At 46.7% G+C, this 19814-nt stretch overlaps 1 protein-coding gene across 17 annotated transcripts in view; it reads right to left on the reverse strand.

Annotated features, from left to right (window-relative positions):
- LOC144823305 (uncharacterized) overlaps positions 1-19814 on the reverse strand; it is a 559034-nt gene that overhangs the window by 237608 nt on the left and 301612 nt on the right. For 16 of the 17 annotated variants that reach the window (XM_078681830.1, XM_078681822.1, XM_078681741.1 and 13 more), the window contains 3 exons: positions 16161-16226; positions 12520-12567; positions 6088-6135 (listed from right to left, as the gene is read on the reverse strand). In XM_078681830.1, coding sequence (XP_078537956.1) covers positions 6088-6135; positions 12520-12567; positions 16161-16226 — 162 coding nt within the window. The remainder of the gene's footprint in view (positions 1-6087; positions 6136-12519; positions 12568-16160; positions 16227-19814) is intronic. The other variant, XM_078681730.1, reaches the window with a different exon arrangement.

Below are 19814 nucleotides of genomic sequence, written 5' to 3' on the forward strand. Positions count from 1 at the left end.
ACCGCAGGTAGCGTCGGTGGGCAGGTAGGACGGGGATGTGGAAATAAGCGTCCTGCAAGTCCAACGCTACCATCCAGTCTCCTGGGTCCGGAGGAAGCCGTTGACGTTCCGTGGGTCCAAGATAGGGCGTAGGCCCCCTTTGCCCTTCTTGGGTATCAGAAAGTAGTGGGAGTAGCAACCACACCCTACTTCTGGAGGAAGTGTGGCTCAATGGTTAGAGCGGCAGACCCTGATGCAGAGTTCTGGTCAGGGACCAGGGTTCGATTCCCGCCTCGGCGGGGTCTCGGGCTCAATTTCCCCGGACCTGTTAATTCTCTCGCCTCGGAGGAGGAGCTACGCTACGATCCAAGATGGCTGCTTAAGCTCCCTGCTCCGTCGACCTCTGCCGGCAGCTCGCATATCCTGTCATTTATCCTTTACCTACGCCAGACTCCCGTGTGTATGAAGCTCGCCTGATACCGGTGGTGCAATCCCGGACTCCCTAACATACTGGGTGGTGGAGTTATGTCGTGTTCCATTTTCGGCCTACTCCAGGGCTGAAGCCGAGACCTCGATTTCTAGCCCATCCGGGCTGGAATTGATCAACAGCGGCTGTGGAACCAGTGTTTCGTCCGGTCTTCCGTACTCGGATCTTTTTCTGCATCTCCGATCTGCAATCCAGTTACCGGCTGGCACTGAGGACTCGGTCTCGTGACACAGGGTGTGCATCGTGCGCCGCGGTCGGGGGCCGCTCGCCCGGAGACCCTGCTGGGGACGGCGGTGTTGAAGGGGGGGCCCCCGCGGTCGGCGAAGGTGCCGTGATCACCAGCTGAGGGAGCGCCTGCTGTTGCCATCGGCTTCGTGTGTGCCTGGAGCCTCGGAAGTGAGTCTGGGGCTCGAGTCCTGCTTCGTCTCTTTGGGGGGGGGGAGATGGAGAGGACAGATGGCGCACCATCGTTGAGGTCCGTGATGGCCGCCATTGGGGCGCTCCACTCCCAATTCACAGTCACGTATGACCGAGTGTCAGAAACGCTGGGAAATATCTGCTTGCGACCGGACGATGATGCTGCGACACACGATCAGCATTCTGTGGTTCCAGTGGAAGATTTGGCCTACTGTTCTGAGGTTCCCGCGCGGCAGCCTGCCTCAGCTCACGTCGATGATTTTGGCCTCGTGAATGTTGCACCTAAGACCGTAGTTAGCTTTCCCGGTATGACTCCTGCTCGGCGAAACATCGTTGCCGAAGGTTTTGATCACCACGAACAGCTCTTTAGTGACCGTCGGAGAGGTCTGCTTATCTCCTTTATCTTTCCCCGTTGGTCCTGTGGATGCCGCCATCTTGTATCCTGTCCTCGGTCCGATTCAGCTGCTTCGAACTGCTATGGACATTTCGATTACCACATGAATACTGTGGCTTGGGTGGCATGGGTTTTCATAAAGAATCGCACTGGTCAGGGCTGATTTCATCTTGTATCCTGCCTTAGATCAGATGCCTCTGCTTTGTACTATCTGGGACGCTTCGCCTTCTGCGAGAGTGCTGGCTTTGGCGACGTAGATTATCGTGAAGAACCGAACTGTCATGGTTGTCTTTGACTTTTGGGGTTAGCTACGCTTTGTGATCTATGCCCGGGTTTTTACTGTGTATCTCACTGGGAGTCGGGTGGTTTTGGTTGAGGTCCTCCCCATATTGGTGCTTAATACTTGCTTTTAATAATAGACAATATGTTTTGGGGAGGTCGCTAATGGCGGGGGGTATAGGTGGCCGGGAGTATGTTTGTTCTTCTCCTCCTCCGCTTTCTTTATTTCCCTTCTTTGGGGTGTTCCGGGGCGACAGGCACGCTGTTAGTGGGGTAGGCCGTAGCCATTACAGGGGTGCAGGGTGGCGGGTGTTGGGGGGGTTTGTTATTTTAGTTTGTTTTGTTCTATGGTCCCCTTTCTTTCTTTCCTCTTTCTTTGGGTAGGGTTTTTCCTCCCTTACAGTAGGGTTGGCTGTCTCTCCTTATCTTTTTTCTTTCTCTGTTTGGCGTCTATACTTGCCTATACCTTACTGTCTCCGGAGGGTGGGTTTTCGGGAGGGTGTGCTCGCTAATCGCTTGCTATTACATTGTCTTTTATTCCTCGTCAGCCTCGGCGGGCAAAGTGTGCCCAAGGTTCATATTGCTCATCACCTGGACTTGTTTGCACTGCGGGGTACCTCCCCCCCCCATCTCTTCTTAACTTCATGTTATGGTGTGACGCCACCGATAGTACAGCCACTTCTGCTTCTTTATAACTTTAAAATTAAACCTTTGATATCCTTCTGCGTTGAGGCATATACGATCGCATGCTGTATCTGTATTGTCGATATTATTTGGTCGTATACACGTGCATGACTCCTGATCGGATTCCTGTGTTTGCGGCCGGCCTCTGTGGTTGTAGGCCTGCGCTTGTCATACTTTGATTAACTCAATAAAGGTTTAAAAAAAAAAAAAATAATAATTCTCTCGCCTCGGTGCCTATTCTAATCACGAGCCCCACGCTGCAACTCTGGGCAATAGCTTGCTTAGCCTCCACACCGGCCCCAACAGCGCTAAGGATGCCTGGCTTCACCCTGGGGGTGCCCAGGAGTGGACACTTCACAGGGAAAGCCAGGAGGGGTTCCACAGCGGTGTGAGTATCAGTGCCAGGAAGCCGAATAGGCGACACCGCAAGGTGACCGTCTGGTGACAGTGCGCTCTATAAGTACCATGACATTTACATTTACATTCTGGCCCAGGAACGCGCTCGATGGCCCCCTTTGCCAAGAGGGCCGTAACTTCCTCCTGCAGAAGTCGCAAATGATCCCCCGATACGCGGTGGTATTGCGGTGGCATGGCTGGTGGGGTCGCCTCGAATGGGATGGAGTAGCCCCTTCGGACGATTTGCAGCACCCACCTGTCCGATGTGACAGTGCGCCAGTGGAGGAGGTGATGGCGAACCCTGCCCCCCACTGGCGTCACATGGGCCTGAAAGCACGGACTAGGAGGGTTTTGAGGTGAATGCTGCGGGGGAGGGTGTGGATGGGCCTCGCTGTTGTCCCCGACCGCCTCCACGGCGGTTTCCACGGCTGCCACCGCGTTGGATGTTAGTCTGTGGTGCGTGGCTGGCAGCACGTGTGGGGGCGCCCCTTCCTTGGCCACGACAGGAGCGAAAGGCACCCGTTTGCTGGCGCAGGGCCGAGAGGCCCAAGGACCTGGCGGTAGCCCTGGAGTCCTTAAAGCGCTCAAGTGCATGGTCTGCCTTGTCGCCAAAAAGGCGACGGCCATCAAACGGCATGTCCATGAGTGTATTCTGGACATCGACCGAGAAGTTGGCGGACCTCAACCAGGTGTGGCGACGAATCGCCACCGTCGTTGCCATTCGCCCTGCCCAGTGAGTCGGTGGTATCCAGCCCACACCGGATAGAATACAGTGCTGCATCTCGGCCCTCCACAAGGGAGTTTAGCCCGTACCTCCAATGGGCATTCTGGCAGCACGTCTGCAATTGTATCCTACAGAGAGTGGGTGTAGCGGCCCAAGAGGCATGCAGTGTTGGAAGACCACAGTCCCAGACTTAGGGAGGAGAATACCTTTTTGCCGTATTGCTCATACCTCTTGGATTCGCTGTCAGGTGGAGCCGATGGGAATGCGGTCTGGGAATTCGAAGCCTGGATAACCAGGCTCTCAGGGGTGGGGTGGCTGGACAGGAAACAAGGGTCGCCCGGGGCCGGGCGGTGGCGTCTGGCCACGTTCCTATCTACAGGCGAACCTGTAGCAGGCCTGGACCAAGTGCCCAAAAGAACATCGGTTAAGGCCTCATTAAACGGCAGCAGAGGCTCAGCCGAGCTTGACTGCGGTTTAAGGACCTCAGTGAGGAGGTTAGTCCTCACGGCTGCGACGGGAAGCTCAAGGCCCAAGGCCATGGCCGCCCGCGTCAACACCACACTGTTGGTTGTCCCCTCCTCCGTAGCCACGGTAGGAGGTGAGACAAAACCAGTGTCTGGCGAGGTGTCCAGACCACTGGCATCCCCAAGTCCACCTGTCCAGTCCTCCTGGGACTGACACTCATGTGTCAGAGGGTCCTCAGACCCCTCCCAATACTCCTCATCACCCATCTCCTGATATTCAGGGGTGTCAAATGATGGGGCCGGTTCATGGAAGTAAAACTCTCCAAACGGCGTCGAGAGCGGCGCCGGAACCGGATCGAGGGAGGCATCGGGGACGGCGCTGCCCGGAAACGGCACCGGAGGCGGCGTCTAAGTACACCAACGACGGACGCGGAGCCGCAGACGACGCCTACTGACGCGCAAGGGTACTGCTACGCAAACATTTCCGGATCCAGTCTGACGCCTGGGGATATTCTAAGGTAAGGAATCTATCACTAACGTATCTCTTTCAGATACAACTGCTTCAGGGATCTCCAACGTTTTCTGTGATTAGAGCTACTTATGTTGGATGAAAATCATCCCGAACTATTAATATTATTAGAGTTGTATTAAGGACCACATCAGGCACATTAGTGGCCACTATATGCAATATATAGGAGCAGTGATCACTTCAGTTCATCAGGCATAGTTGTCAACAGTAACGTAGCAAGCATCGGCAAAGCAAATAGATTTTGTTCGCCTGCAAAAGCTATTGGGTTTGTCAATGTAGGGATCAGATGGGGCATAACAGCAAGAGCTCCAGACTTTGGAGCTGAGATCCTGATGTGATCCTTGGTGTCAACTCAACATCCTGTGATTGTGGGCAAATCATTTACTCTCCCTGCATGTGACTATATAGATGTAGCATAAATGAAAGAGTTGCAGACTTAGGGAACCAGGTTAGAGTCTCGGCATTGGCTTAACATCCTGTGATCCTAGAATAGGAAGTCTTACAGGAGAGAATATATAGCAAGACTAGTGAGTGAAAATAGTGAAACGAAGAAATGTATAAGGGAGGACAAAGAAAGGTTTGTGAGGAGGAATAAGATGTCAACGTGAGTGATAGCTGGTAGAGTCAAGTCCTGAGCAGAGCACCGAGATGGTAGCTGGCCACTGGGGAGTGGAGAAATGGTGGGCAGAGTTGGGTTCTGAGTGGAGCGGGATGATGGCAGATAGTCGCTGGGGAGCAAGGAGAGAGTGGGTAGAGCCAAGTCTCGACCTCTGTGTGTGCAGGTAGGGGTGTCAGTAGGCGGCGCTGAGAGCGTCCAAGGCTCTGGCTGGTCTCTGGGCTGCTCTGGGCACAGTGGCTCTCAGCTAAACAGAATTTTCCTGTGAGGGAGTCAGCGTGCCTCTTTGCTGCGGTCCTAGGCTCGGGTCTCTGTCAGCTGGGAAGATGTGGGGACTGAGGCGCATGATGGGCTGCACGGTGAGTGGCAAGAATAAAGCTGCAGCCGAGCTGTCCAAGGGGTTTAGAATCTGCGGGATGACGGAGAGAAGGCGGTGCTGAAGTTCAAGAAACTGCTGCTGTATTAGAGGTCAGAGAGGAGGGAACAAGCAGGGGTGCTGCTAGGTATGGAATCGGGGGCTAAACTGTCAAGTGACTGCGGACACATGGAGAGGATTCCAGACACGCACTCTGTAAGAGTGCCTGTGGTAAATTTAAAAAAGAGTACCTGCAACCAGTGAAAGGACACAGGAAGCAGTACTTGGTACAAGCTCCACAACTTGGACTAGAACTCTTTAAATTTTGGTATACATACATTAATTAAATCAAACAAAAGCCTCTAATTTAGTAAGCTGAGCTGCAGAGAGGCGTAGCTCATGGGTTACTTGAGAATCCTGAAGTGGTTGGTGCATGCATGCCCACACACGGGATTCAGCCAGGAGACTCCCAATTTTATTTATCCCGGCTTTATTTTAGTGGTCTCCCCCTAAAATTACCTCCAATTCAATGCAAGTCAGTGGGGAAAGTACATTGTCCAGATTTTTCTTTTTCTGTGTGTCCCTCTTGTGTTTCTAAATGTTGCCATGTACGTTAATGGTTCCTGGCTGGAGGCATTAATTTGATTAAACATGCAATCTTTTTTAAGTAGTAAATTTGTTTTTGTGAAAAGTGTGCACGGCCTCGGAGGGCAGAAAAGCATTCTACCAGATTTCAAAAATCTGTTTTGTGCCTAAGACTTACTATTTTCGGTCTGACATCTTCCCACTTTTGAGTACTGCTGGAAGGAGTCTAAAAGTAAAACAGAAAAGAAGTCTTTAAGTAGTGGAAATGTGTTACTGTACAACCTATACATGTACACTTTTAGATTTATAAATCCACAGAAATACACCGGAGGCCAGATTCACAAAGCAACTCCTGTGCATCTACTCCTAAGCATATGCACAGATTTAAGAATTTTTGGCTCTTCTGAATCCTTACCAGTGGTATATTTGGAAAGCTGTGCCATTCACAGTATTCCAGATGGGCCCTTGAGAAAGTCTTGAAACTTTTTGTGGTTAGGTACTCCTCACAGATTGGAATTGTACACACTGTGCAGCGCCGCTGTGCAATTGCATGTTCATTTCTTCTTGTTTTTTTATACACAGAAAACATTTTTCTGTTTGGAGAATCAACTATCCCTATAGCCCTGGAGGTTTGGGTGAGGTCTCTTCCTCTTCACATCATAGAAAGGGATTGAGTCCAGCATTTGTCGGGTGTAAATCTACACCTCTATTCAAATAGTGGAAGGGTCAGGGATGAGTTTTTGAATGTTATGAGAATGTAGGGTGATATTATGTAGGAGTAAATGGATCTGAGTCTGAATAGTCACCTTATGTGAGTCTATTGTGAGAAATAATCCAGCCAATTTCGATTGCAAAAGCGCTTTTATGAACGAAAATGGTTTGGTGAATCAGTCCTAAGATGTCTAGCATGACCACAGAGCACCAAAAATGACTCATGTCTACATCGTGGATGTACTAGACCTACACATAACCATGGAAAAACATTGAACTCAAGGCAAAGATACAGGCATACAGAGGCACAGTGGTAAGAAATGAAACAAGGCTGCATTGAGCATGGGAAAGAATGAGGCTGGAGAAATGACGACATATGACTAATGAATGGGCTGGATGAACTGGTGAAGAGTAGTGCTGAGGGCTGTGCACACCGCGGAAGAAGGGCCGGGTTTAGCGACGAGTCTAAACTGCCACTAGACAAAACTCCCATCTCTCTCTCGCAGGAATATTAATCGCAACAGTTATCTTGACATTTTTATTACTGCCTGAAACCTGGGAGCACAAGATACTCTGCAGTAGGTGCCTTTAAATGGTAAACATATTGCTAAACACAGCGCCCCCTTGAGGTCAGTGCCCCCTCTCCAGGTCAGTGCCCAGTGCGGCCGCACAGGCCGCTGCGCACTACAGCCGGCACTCCTTGGAGTGGACAACTAATGCGTTTCAAATGGAAGTCTGCTAGAGCAGGACACCAGCAACCCTATTCCAAGTGCAGAAGTTATGCTGATGCGGCTGGTAGTGCGGCCTTAATTGTGAAAAGTAATGCAAGAATACAGCACTTCCAATTTTTCCTACTTGTAAATTTCACCAGAAAAAATATGGTGAAATGTGTGAGATAAATACAACGTGTAGGAATCGATGTGGAAACAGTGATTCAGGAATGAATAAACAGATTTACTAGGCAGCAATTACGTAGGCTTCAAACCTGATTTGGACCCATATGGATAATGGAGGTCGAAAGGCATTCCAGGGGGACAAACTTGCTCCCCAGCCTACTCCGGATTGAGATGTGATGCGGTGCAGACCTGGAAACCCTAAAGCTTTCAGAAAATGTATATAAACTGCTGAATATACTGACTTTCTCAAGTGATACATCCTCTGGTATCTAGTCCTGCTTCTGGGCAGTAACACTTTCAGAAGTTAGATGGAGGAAACTGAAAAGAATTCTCCCTTCAGAGATTATTGGCTTTGCATGGACTTTGACCGATGTGTCACAGATGCTTTTTGTAGGAAACAATATATTTATGAAATAAATAGAGCTATATAAATAAACTCACAAACAACTGCTTCAGCTGGTATGGACCACTTTCTGAGCGTAAAGTCTAGCCGCGGTAAAGAACATAAAAATTGGTGCATGTCGAAGATGGTTCTTGAAAACCTGAAGAAAGTTTACAATACCTGCATATGAAGACCAGAGATTCGGTATTGGAATCATGATGCAGAAGGCGAACTGGGTGAGGGATGGGAATATAGAGAACAAACATGGAGAGTCATTTGGGATGTAAGAGGAGGAAAGCAAGCACTGGCGACATTATGTAACAATATAAACGCCTATAGTTGTACTCTCATTTCAGGACATTCTGGCTGGTGCACGAAGCCCACAATGAACTAGAATATTGTTTTGGCTCATGTTATAAAATCATTACAACTTTTATATTAAAAAGCAAGTTATCAATAGATCAGTGGCAGCTCCTAGGCTAAGGCGGCAGAGCGTTGCCCCACTGACAGGAACAGCAAAGAAAGTAAATAATAAAATGATAATAACAGAATGTTATTATCCTTTTATTTTTTCCTCCTTCTGTGGCAGTGCATGAAGGGGCGGGTGGAGCTTCAGGGGAGGAGTGGTAGAACACTCCTGTGCGCAATCACTGTTTGGACGGCCCTCCCGGGCCACCCAAAACAGTCATGTACACTTCCCTGTTCTCCATGCAGGCTGCATTAGAGCCTGCATGGAGAACATGTCCACACCTCCAGCCCCTGGCTGAGTGACATGTCATGGCACTCAAACCAATCCTATCGCTGCATTGCAGCGTTGTGATTGGCTTTGGGGTGGGAGTCTGGCTGCCTACTTCCTGTTCCAACCTGGAGGCGCACACAGACGAGCAGGAGAGAAGTTTTATTTTATTTTAACCAATTTCTGGTACTCTCACTCGTTGTTCCTGAATCTCTAAATGACAGAGACAGTGCTAAGTATAGGTATAGGTTCAGTATAAGTATTATAGTCCAATAACGTTTTATCCTCCATAATGGGCGCTTTTCAAAATGCTTTGCTCAGGTTGCACTGTGGTGAAATCCCAAGAACCTCAGTTTATAGGAAAGCATATCAAGGAGACTAGAAACATGAAAAAAATTGCAAGTCTTATGAGTGGACTGGACTGAAAGACAGGACCTATAAGCTTAAATAAATGCTAAACAAATCCTGGAACTAAGGGTTGAATAAATAACATGAAGAGAAAAGCCTGGCACTGTTTTCATTAAAAAGAAGAATTGTTGCACAAGCAACAAAGTTTTATCTGCTTTGTAATTTGTGGATCAGCAAAGCCAAAGAGGTACAGAGGCTGGAGAGTCTAACAAGACAACCCGATCTTACTCTGTGAGTCGGTGGTATCCAGCCCACACCGGATAGAATACAGCGCTGCATCTCGGCCCTCCACAAGGGCCCGGCCGAGTTTAGCCCGTACCTCCAACGGGCATTCTGGCAGCACGTCTGCGATTGTATCCTACAGAGAGTGGGTGTAGCGGCCCAAGAGGAATGCAGTATTGGAAGACCACAGTCCCAGACTTAGGGAGGAGAATACTTGTTTGCCGTATTGCTCATACCTCTTGGATTCCCTGTCAGGTGGAGCCGACGGGAATGCGGTCTGGGAATTAAAATCCTGGATAACCAGGCTCTCAGGGGTGGGGTGGCTGGACAGGAAACAAGGGTCGCCCGGGCCGGGCGGTGGCGTCTGGCCACGTTCCTATCTACAGGCGAACCTGTAGCGGGCCTGGACCAAGTGCCCAAAAGAACATCGGTTAAGGCCTCATTAAACGGCAGCAGAGGCTCAGCCGAGCTTGACTGCGGTTTAAGGACCTCATTGAGGAGGTTAGTCATCACGGCCGCGACGGGAAGCTCAAGGCCCAAGGCCATGGCCGCCCGCGTCAACACCACACTGTTGGTTGTCCCCTCCTCCTTAGCCACGGTAGGAGGTGAGACAAAACCAGTGTCTGGCGAGGTGTCCAGACCACTGGCATCCCCAAGTCCACCTGTCCAGTCCTCCTGGGACTGACACTCACGTGTCAGAGGGTCCTCAGACCCCTCCCAATACTCCTCATAACCCATCTCCTGATATTCAGGGGTGTCAAATGATGGGGCCGGTTCATGGAAGTAAAACTCTCCAAACGGTGTCGAGAGCGGCGCCGGAACCGGATCGAGGGAGGCATCGGGGACGGCGCCGCCCGAACACGGCGCCGGAGGCGGCGTCTAAGTACACCGACGACGGACGCGGAGCCGCAGACGACGCCTACTGGCGCGCAAGGGTACTGCTATGCAAACATTTCCGGATCCAGTCGAACGCCTGGGGATATTCTAAGGTAAGGAATCTATCACTAACGTGTCTCTTTCAGATACAACTGCTTCAGGGATCTCCAACGTTTTCTGTGATTAGAGCTACTTATGTTGGATGAAAATCATCCCGAACTATTAATATTATTAGAGTTGTATTAAGGACCACATCAGGCACATTAGTGGCCACCATATGCAATATACGAGCAGTGATCACTTCAGTTCATCAGGCATAGTTGTGAACAGTAACGTAGCAAGCATCGGCAAAGCAAATAGATTTTTTTCGCCTGCAAAAGCTATTGGGTTTGTCAATGTAGGGATCGGATGTGGCATAACAGCAAGAGTTCCAGTCTTTGGAGCTGAGCTCCTGATGTGATCCTTGGTGTCAACTCAACATCCTGTGATTGTGGGCAAATCATTTACTCTCCCTGCATGTGAGTATATAGATGTAGCATAAATGAAAGAGTTGCAGACTTAGGGAACCAGGTTAGAGTCTCGGCATCGGCTTAACATCCTGTGATCCTAGAATAGGAAGTCTTACAGGAGAGAATATATAGCGAGACTAGTGAGTAAAAATAGTGAAACGAAGAAATGTATAAGGGAGGACAAAGAAAGGTTTGTGAGGAGGAATAAGATGTCAACGTGAGTGATAGCTGGTAGAGTCAAGTCCTGAGCAGAGCACCGAGATGGTAGCTGGCCACTGGGGAGTGGAGAGATGGTGGGCACAGTTGGGCTCTGAGTGGAGCGGGAGGATGGCAGATAGTCGCTGGGGAGCAAGGAGAGAGTGGGTAGAGCCAAGGCTCGACCTCTGTGTGTGCAGGTAGGGGTGTCAGTAGGCGGCGCTGAGAGCGTCCAAGGCTCTGGCTGGTCTCTGGGCTGCTCTGGGCACAGTGGCTCTCAGCTAAACAGAATTTTCCTGTGAGGGAGTCAGCGTGCCTCTTTGCTGCGGTCCTAGGCTCGGGTCTCTGTCAGCTGGGAAGATGTGGGGACTGAGGCGCATGATGGGCCGCACGGTGAGTGGCAAGAATAAAGCTGCAGCCGAGCTGTCCAAGGGGTTTAGAATCTGCGAGATGACGGAGAGAAGGCGGTGCTGAAGTTCAAGAAACTGCTGCTGTATTAGAGGTCAGAGAGGAGGGGACAAGCAGGGGTGCTGCTAGGTATGGAATCGGGGGCTAAACTGTCAAGTGACTGCGGACACATGGAGAGGATTCCAGACACGCACTCTGTAAGAGTGCCTGTGGTAAATTTAAAAAAGAGTACCTGCAACCAGTGAAAGGACACAGGAAGCAGTACTTGGTACAAGCTCCACAACTTGGACTAGAACTCTGAAGCCTAGGAGGAAGTTGGATGGCAGGAGGATCGGCTGACCAATAAGAAGAGAGGAACCGTAAGAGATGTAGAAGCCAGCCAACAGTAAATAACGGTAATTAAAGGACGGGCTCTAAGCCTCTTTTAAGTTTTTTTTTTCATTACAAGAGATTTTGCAAGCACAATGCAAGCATTTTGCAGGCGAAACGTAAAAAAGGCTTTGCTAATATGGAATATCAGTATATGTGTAATATACACCAACCATAGTAGCAATGCTCTTGGCATCAATGGCATAGTATTAATATTAAATTTCCCCAACACCGCATGATTTAGCAGTCAAATAATAGCTTTAAAAAAGTTGAATATGCTGTAAGGAGGACATGTATTATAATGGACATGGCGTGCTATCAGAAATTGGTCCTGCTCAATTCCAAACGTTGAGCATACCTCCCTCTAACATAACTACACACACACACTAGCATTTTTCACCAAACATCACCTTAAATGTTCTCAGAGTGCATTTTCATCTTGAATTTATGCTTTTAAATTTTGGTATACATACATTAATTAAATCAAACAAAAGCCTCTAATTTAGTAAGCTGAGCTGCAGAGAGGCGTAGCTCATGAGTTACTTGAGAATCCTGAAGTGGTTGGTGCATGCATGCCCACACACGGGATTCAGCCAGGAGACTCCCAATTTTATTTATCCCGGCTTTATTTTAGTGGTCTCCCCCTAAAATTACCTCCAATTCAATGCAAGTCAGTGGGGAAAATACATTGTCCAGATTTTTCTTTTTCTGTGTGTCCCTCTTGTGTTTCTAAATGTTGCCATGTACGTTAATGGTTCCTGGCTGGAGGCATTAATTTGATTAAACATGCAATCTTTTTTAAGTAGTAGATTTGTTTTTGTGAAAAGTGTGCATGGCCTCGGAGGGCAGAAAAGCATTCTACCAGATTTCAAAAATCTGTTTTGTGCATAAGACTTACTATTTTCGGTCTGACATCTACCCTCTTTTGAGTACTGCTGGAAGGAGTCTAAAAGTAAAACAGAAAAGAAGTCTTTAAGTAGTGGAAATGTGTTACTGTACAACCTATACATGTACACTTTTAGATTTATAAATCCACAGAAATACACCGGAGGCCAGATTCACAAAGCAACTCCTGTGCATCTACTCCTAAGCATATGCACAGATTTAAGAATTTTTGGCTCTTCTGAATCCTTACCAGTGGTATATTTGGAAAGCTGTGCCATTCACAGTATTCCAGATGGGCCCTTGAGAAAGTCTTGAAACTTTTTGTGGTTAGGTACTCCTCACAGATTGGAATTGTACACACTGTGCAGCGCCGCTGTGCAATTACATGTTTATTTCTTCTTGATTTTTTATACACAGAAATTTTTTTCTATTTGGAGAATCAACTATCCCTATAGCCCTGGAGGTTTGGGTGAGGTCTCTTCCTCTTCACATCATAGAAAGGGATTGAGTCCAGCATTTGTCGGGTGTAAATCTACACCTCTATTCAAATAGTGGAAGGGTCAGGGATGAGTTTTTGAATGCTATGAGAATGTAGGGTGATATTATGTAGGAGTAAATGGATCTGAGTCTGAATAGTCACCTTTTGTGAGTCTATTGTGAGAAATAATCCAGCCAATTTCGATTGCAAAAGCGCTTTTATGAACGAAAATGGTTTGGTGAATCAGTCCTAAGATGTCTAGCATGACCACAGAGCACCAAAAATGACTCATGTCTACATCGTGGATGTACTAGACCTACACATAACCATGGAAAAACATTGAACTCAAGGCAAAGATACAGGCATACAGAGGCACAGTGGTAAGAAATGAAACAAGGCTGCATTGAGCATGGGAAAGAATGAGGCTGGAGAAATGACGACATATAACAAGTGAATGGGCTGGATGAACTGGTGAAGAGTAGTGCTGAGGGCTGTGCACACCGCGGAAGAAGGGCCGGGTTTAGCGACGAGTCTAAACTGCCACTAGACAAAACTCCCATCTCTCTCTCGCAGGAATATTAATCGCAACAGTTATCTTGACATTTTTATTACTGCCTGAAACCTGGGAGCACAAGATACTCTGCAGTAGGTGCCTTTAAATGGTAAACATATTGCTAAACACAGCGCCCCCTTGAGGTCAGTGTCCCCTCTCCAGGTCAGTGCCCAGTGCGGCCGCACAGGCCGCTGCGCACTAAAGCCGGCACTCCTAGGAGTGGACAACTAATGCGTTTCAAATGGAAGTCTGCTAGAGCAGGACACCAGCAACCCTATTCCAAGTGCAGAAGTTATGCTGATGCGGCTGGTAGTGCCGCCTTAATTGTGAAAAGTAATGCAAGAATACAGCACTTCCAATTTTTCCCACATGTAAATTTCACCAGAAAAAATATGGTGAAATGTGTGAGATAAATACAACGTGAAGGAATCGTTGTGGAAACAGTGATTCAGGAATGAATAAACAGATTTACTAGGCAGCAATTACGTAGGCTTCAAACCTGATTTGGACCCATATGGATAATGGAGGTCGAAAGGCATTCCAGGGGGACAAACTTGCTCCCCAGCCTACTCCGGATTGAGATGTGATGCGGTGCAGACCTGGAAACCCTAAAGCTTTCAGCAAATGTATATAAACGGCTGAATATACTGACTTTCTCAAGTGATACATCCTCTGGTATCTAGTCCTGCTTCTGGGGGGAAACATCACTTACAACGAAACTTTTACAACGCACTACCATTACAACACGGTCATTACAACGCAAGCCATTACAACGCATTGCGCTGGGGGGCGCTCTAGGATAGGGAATAGGTTAATTTACTATCCAATAACCTTCCCTAGTGTCCACGGGGACTGGAGTTGGAATAGTAAATTAAACTATTCACTATCCAACACCCAAAAGCGCTATGCGTTGTAATGGTATGCGATGTAAAAACCGCGTTGTAAAGGCATGCGATGTAAAAGCATGCGTTGTAACGTCATACATCCGCTTCTGGGCAGTAACACTTTCAGAAGTAAGATGGAGGAAACTGAAAAGAATTCTCCCTTCAGAGATTATTGGCTTTGCATGGACTTTGACAGATGTGTCACAGATGCTATTTGTAGGAAACAATATTTTTATGAAATAAATAGAGCTATATAAATAAACTCACAAACAACTGCTTCAGCTGGTATGGACCACTTTCTGAGCGTAAAGTCTAGCCGCGGTAAAGAATATAAAAATTGGTGCTTGTCGAAGAAGGTTCTTGAAAACCTGAAGAAAGTTTACAATACCTGCATATGAAGACCAGAGATTCGGTTTTGGATTCATGATGTAGAAGGCGAACTGGGTGAGGGATGGGAATATAGAGAACAAACATGGAGAGTCATTGGGGATGTAAGAGGAGGAAAGCAAGCACTGGCGACATTATGTAACAATATAAACGCCTATAGTTGTACTCTCATTTCAGGACATTCTGGCTGGTGCACGAAGCCCACAATGAACTAGAATATTGTTTTGGCTCATGTTATAAAATCATTACAACTTTTATATTAAAAAGCAAGTTATCAATAGATCAGTGGGGGCTCCTAGGCTAAGGCGGCAGAGCGCTGCCCCACTGACAGGAACAGCAAAGAAAGGAAATAATAAAATGATAATAACAGAATGTTATTATCCTTTTATTTTTTCCTCATTCTGTGGCAGTACATGAAGGGGCGGGTGGAGCTTCAGGGGATGAGTGGTAGAACACTCCTGTGTGCAATCACTGTTTTGTCGGCCCTCTCGGGCCACCCAAAACAGTCATGTACACGTCCCTGTTCTCCATGCAGGCTGCATTAGAGCCTGAATGGAGAACATGTCCACACCTCCAGCCCCTGGCTGAGCGACATGTCATGGCACTCAAACTATTCATATCGCTGCATTGCAGCGTTGTGATTGGCTTAGGTGTGGGAGTCTGGCTTCCTACTTCCTGTTCCAACCTAGAGGCGGACACAGGCAAGCAGGAGAGAAGACGTGGAACTCAACGGCAGCAGCAAAGTAAGTTTTATTTTATTTCAACCAATTTCTGGTACTCTCACTCATTGTTCCTGAATCTCTAAATGACAGAGACAGTGTTAAGTATAGGTATAGGTTCAGTATAAGTATTATAGTCCAATAACGTCTTATCCTCCATAACAGGCACTTTTCAAAATGCTCTGCTCAGGTTGCACTGTGGTGAAATCCCAAGAACCTCAGTTTATAGAAAAGCATATCAAGGAGACTAGAAACATGAAAAAAATTGCAAGTCTTATGAGTGGACTGGATTGAAAGACAGGACCTATGAGCTTAAATAAATGCTGAACAAATCCTGGAACTAAGGGTTGAATAAATAACATGAAGAGAAAAGCCTGGCACTGTTTTCATTAAAAAGTAGAATTGTTGCACAAGCAACAAAGTTGTATCTGCTTTGTAATTTGTGGATCAGCAAAGCCAAAGAGGTACAGAGGCTGGAGAGTCTAACAAGAGAACCCGATCTTACTCTGTGGTAGATGATGGACAAAGCATGCTTCTAGATTTCTCATTGTATATAACCATCACATACTCTGTGCTAAACATGGTAACCTTCATTTTCGACACAAATATATATACAGACTAAATATATGAAACCTCTTTAAGTGAAATTTCTTCAGGTGTCAAATCCGGCTTCTGGTTGACAACATCAGAAGAAGGTGGCTGGAAGAAACCAAAAAACAACTAACATTTACAACGAGAAAAACTTATATCTGCTTCTAATTTTACACTTTGCTTTTTCAAATCCTTAGAGCTCTATCTCTTGTACTTCCAAGTTTATCCAGTAGTTGATTGCAATTGTGGGAGGCGCTCTGGCTGGCAGTTGAAAGAGAATTTTGAGAAAAAGACGAAATACTCCCTCATGAAATTGATTGGGCTGAATGGAAATTGGTCGCTTTACAAGCATTCAAAGAATTATCTGGGCATATATTTACTCATTGAAAATAGCAGATGCAGGTAGGAGAGGTGGGACTAGGTGAGGAGGGGGGATTTCGAGAGACGACCACGAGGGGAAATTATTTATTTAATTTTCCCTCGTGGTCATCTCTCGAAATCCCCCCTCACCTGGCCCCACCACTCTTACCTGCAGCGGCCGCGGCTGGCCGTCTCAGGGAACCAATTGGAGCATAGATAATGTTGGACCAGTCGGAGACTTGATCTGACTGATAATGAGTGGGGTACCTCTATACCCCCATTCCACCCCTCCGACCCCCTTTTTGACAGTGAGAAGCTGTTCGGACGTGGAACCTTTTCTTAGGGAAGATAGCACAAATCATTGAAACAAGAACGCCTTGAACAGACCTCAGGCCTGTGTATCAAAAGCGGCGAAACGCTTGTTGGCTGTGCAGATCTTCAAGATGATTTATATACAAATAGATGACTAATCTACTTCATTGAAGAATTTAGAATGCTTACCTAATGAATTGACGAAGTTCAAGACATGTAATATAGAATGTTTAGCATTTGTAATCAAAAAGTATTTATTTTATCATGAGGCGGTGGCTTACTCACCTCCCAAATGGGAATCACTTACCAACTACTATACAATAGTGTTATGGTACTGTAGGGCTCTCATACTTTAGATCAAAGGAGTCGCACCTGCTATATCTTTCTCGTGAGTATGTGAGGGAAGATGAAATGCTGGATGAATCCAGGGAAAGAAATATTTGGATTGGGAGACGATGTAATAATACTCTAAATTGTGCGTACCATTCCACCCCTGGAGTAAGATAGTATCAGCATGGCTCAACGTATTCTAGCCTGTTTGTTGGCCTATGCAAAAGTAATACAAATGGAGCAGATTGTGCTGAAAAAGGTGTTTGTAAGGAGCAGTGGAGCAATTACAAATAGGTAAAGCAGTCTGGGGAGAAAGAATGCTAGAGACAGAATGAGAGGAGCCTAGTGTTGTGTCTGCTGCTTGATTTTGTGGACTGTTGGGCCATAATTAGCATGTAAAACTAGAGCAGAGTCTCGGTGTATTTGTATACCGAGATAAAGTGTTGCATTATGACATCAAAACATGGGGAAGTTTATAGTTTATTGGGATACAGTGCACGTCAGTGGACGATCATGGACTTATCCCAGTTCATTTGAAGTCCAAAGAATTGTCCAGGTTTAATGATCTCTCTTAGAACAGGGTTTTGGTTATCCACAGGATAAACCTTTTACAGTATTATGTCTCTGGCATATAAGGATGTGAGGAAGGCCTGCTGTGACTTTTGAACAGCAATTGACAGCTGAAAAATAGCGTGCCAGACCTTATAATTTAGCACACGCTCTATGATAGATCTAGATGGTGCTGCTGGAGATGGGCAAACAACCATGGATCGAAGCACCCTTACAACTAGGGACATAGATAATAGGTTGCCTGTGCCAAACAAGAATGAGGAACATCTTTCCTACAAACAGTTCCATCAGTCCAACAGTCATAGAATGCGGAACCCCCACAATGTGCAAATCATTGTGGAGCGACCATGGCTCGAGATCTTTATGTTTGGTGCGTGTTATGTTTAAGGATTAGAACTTCCATCAAGGCATTGATGCATTTTGAAGTATCATCATCATACTTTATTGTACAGTTAATAAAAACCATTACAAACCAACATCAATAAACTATTTTGAATGTCTGTAGCAGCATGGAAAGTTTTTAGAAATACTCTGATAGATTGTAAAAAAGCTATAAAAAAGTACTAAGATTAAAAACTGTTAAAAGAGAGGAAGCAGGTAGGAGGGAAAGTTGGCCCACCACTGAGGCACTTCTATTTTCCTCTTGGGGGGTTTTGTATAGTTCGGCTGACCTACTTTCCCCATTGGAGTGCATTTAATTATTGCAGTCCGGAGTCCGTGTGAGAGGCAAGACATTCTCTTCCCCATGTGCTTGTGCTTCATGGAGATCTGTCCTCGTGTGCTCCTGCGATCCTGCTGTGCCTCTGTGTGATCCGATTATTTTAACTCTGTGGATACAGATGGTACACTGGGTTCCATCAACTTGGCTTTTTCCGTTTGTTCTGTCTTTTTGTTAAGTCGGGCTTCTGCAACTTCAATGTATTTTACCAGTCTGCAAGTCATTTGAACTTCATCATCCGAGAAACATGCAAGGACCGCTTGCCTGCAGGACCTGATCCCTTTTTTGTTAAATAATGGTCTCAGAAGGTTCCGGCGATCTTGCTGCAGCTCCTTGCAGGTGGTAATGAGGTGTAAGATGTTTTCCTCGTCATTCCCACACGGAGGCACTTTGCTGGCTTTGGGGGACGCAGCCAGGGGGCCATGTGGTCTGCCAAGGGCAATAATCGTAACCGGTATTTCAAAAATGTCTCTTTTACTTTTTTGGTGAAGCTTGTCTGAAGGTATGTTTGTGGGCTGGGTTTGGTATAAGATTGTATAGTTAGCCAGCTGTGTGATCGTTCCGACAATGAAGCTTTGTCCTGCAAGAGAGATTCTTTTCTGACAATGTTGTTTACTGCCTTTTTGAAGCCTGCCAGAGGTCCTTGTAGATCTCACAATTGTTGCACCCCCAGTTGTTTTATTGCGTCCTCTAGAAAAAGCCTGGCCGGGCAATTTTCTTTAATTTGCAGTTCTTTCCAAAGGAGAGCGTTGAGCGTGGTTGCTTCTCCCCTGCTTATTTTATACCAGCTTTTTAGGTATACTCCTTTGCGTGCCAGCTCTTCCTTTGCCAACCCAAATTCAAGTCTAATTTGTGCCTGTGAGGTGTACCTCGGCAGGCCAAAGATCATGCGCATCGCTTTTGTTACTGTTCCATCTACTGTTTCGGCATCCCTTCCTCTCATCGCTTTGCTTCCGTAGGTTATAGATGGAATCAGTTTTGCTTGAATCAGCTTTTTTAGAGGAGCGAGATTTGGTCCAGCGATCTTATTTTTTAAGTTTCTTAGAGATACAGCTGTCATTAGTCCTCTCTTTTTTATTTCATCGCGTTGTGGGATGAAGCTGCCCCTGTGGTCTACAATGACCCCCAGATATCTGTATTTACTTGTTACATCCAGTTTCCTTGTATCCAGGAACCAGCTGGGTGCTGATTTCTTTTTACTATGGGTAATGCACATAACTTTTGTTTTTTCATGATTAATGTTGAGTTTGTTTGTTTTAGAGTATTGGGAGGTAATATCTAATAGCAGCTGTAAGCCTATCGGAGTCCGGCTGATCAACACCAAGTCATCCGCGTAGAATAAATTGGACAGCTGGATGCCCCCTTGCTTTGGTGCGTGGGAGTTGTTTTCATTCAGCAAGATTGAT

Source organism: Lissotriton helveticus, chromosome 1_1 (assembly GCF_964261635.1).
Source record: "Lissotriton helveticus chromosome 1_1, aLisHel1.1, whole genome shotgun sequence".
In the NCBI taxonomy this organism is placed as follows: domain Eukaryota; kingdom Metazoa; phylum Chordata; class Amphibia; order Caudata; family Salamandridae; genus Lissotriton; species Lissotriton helveticus.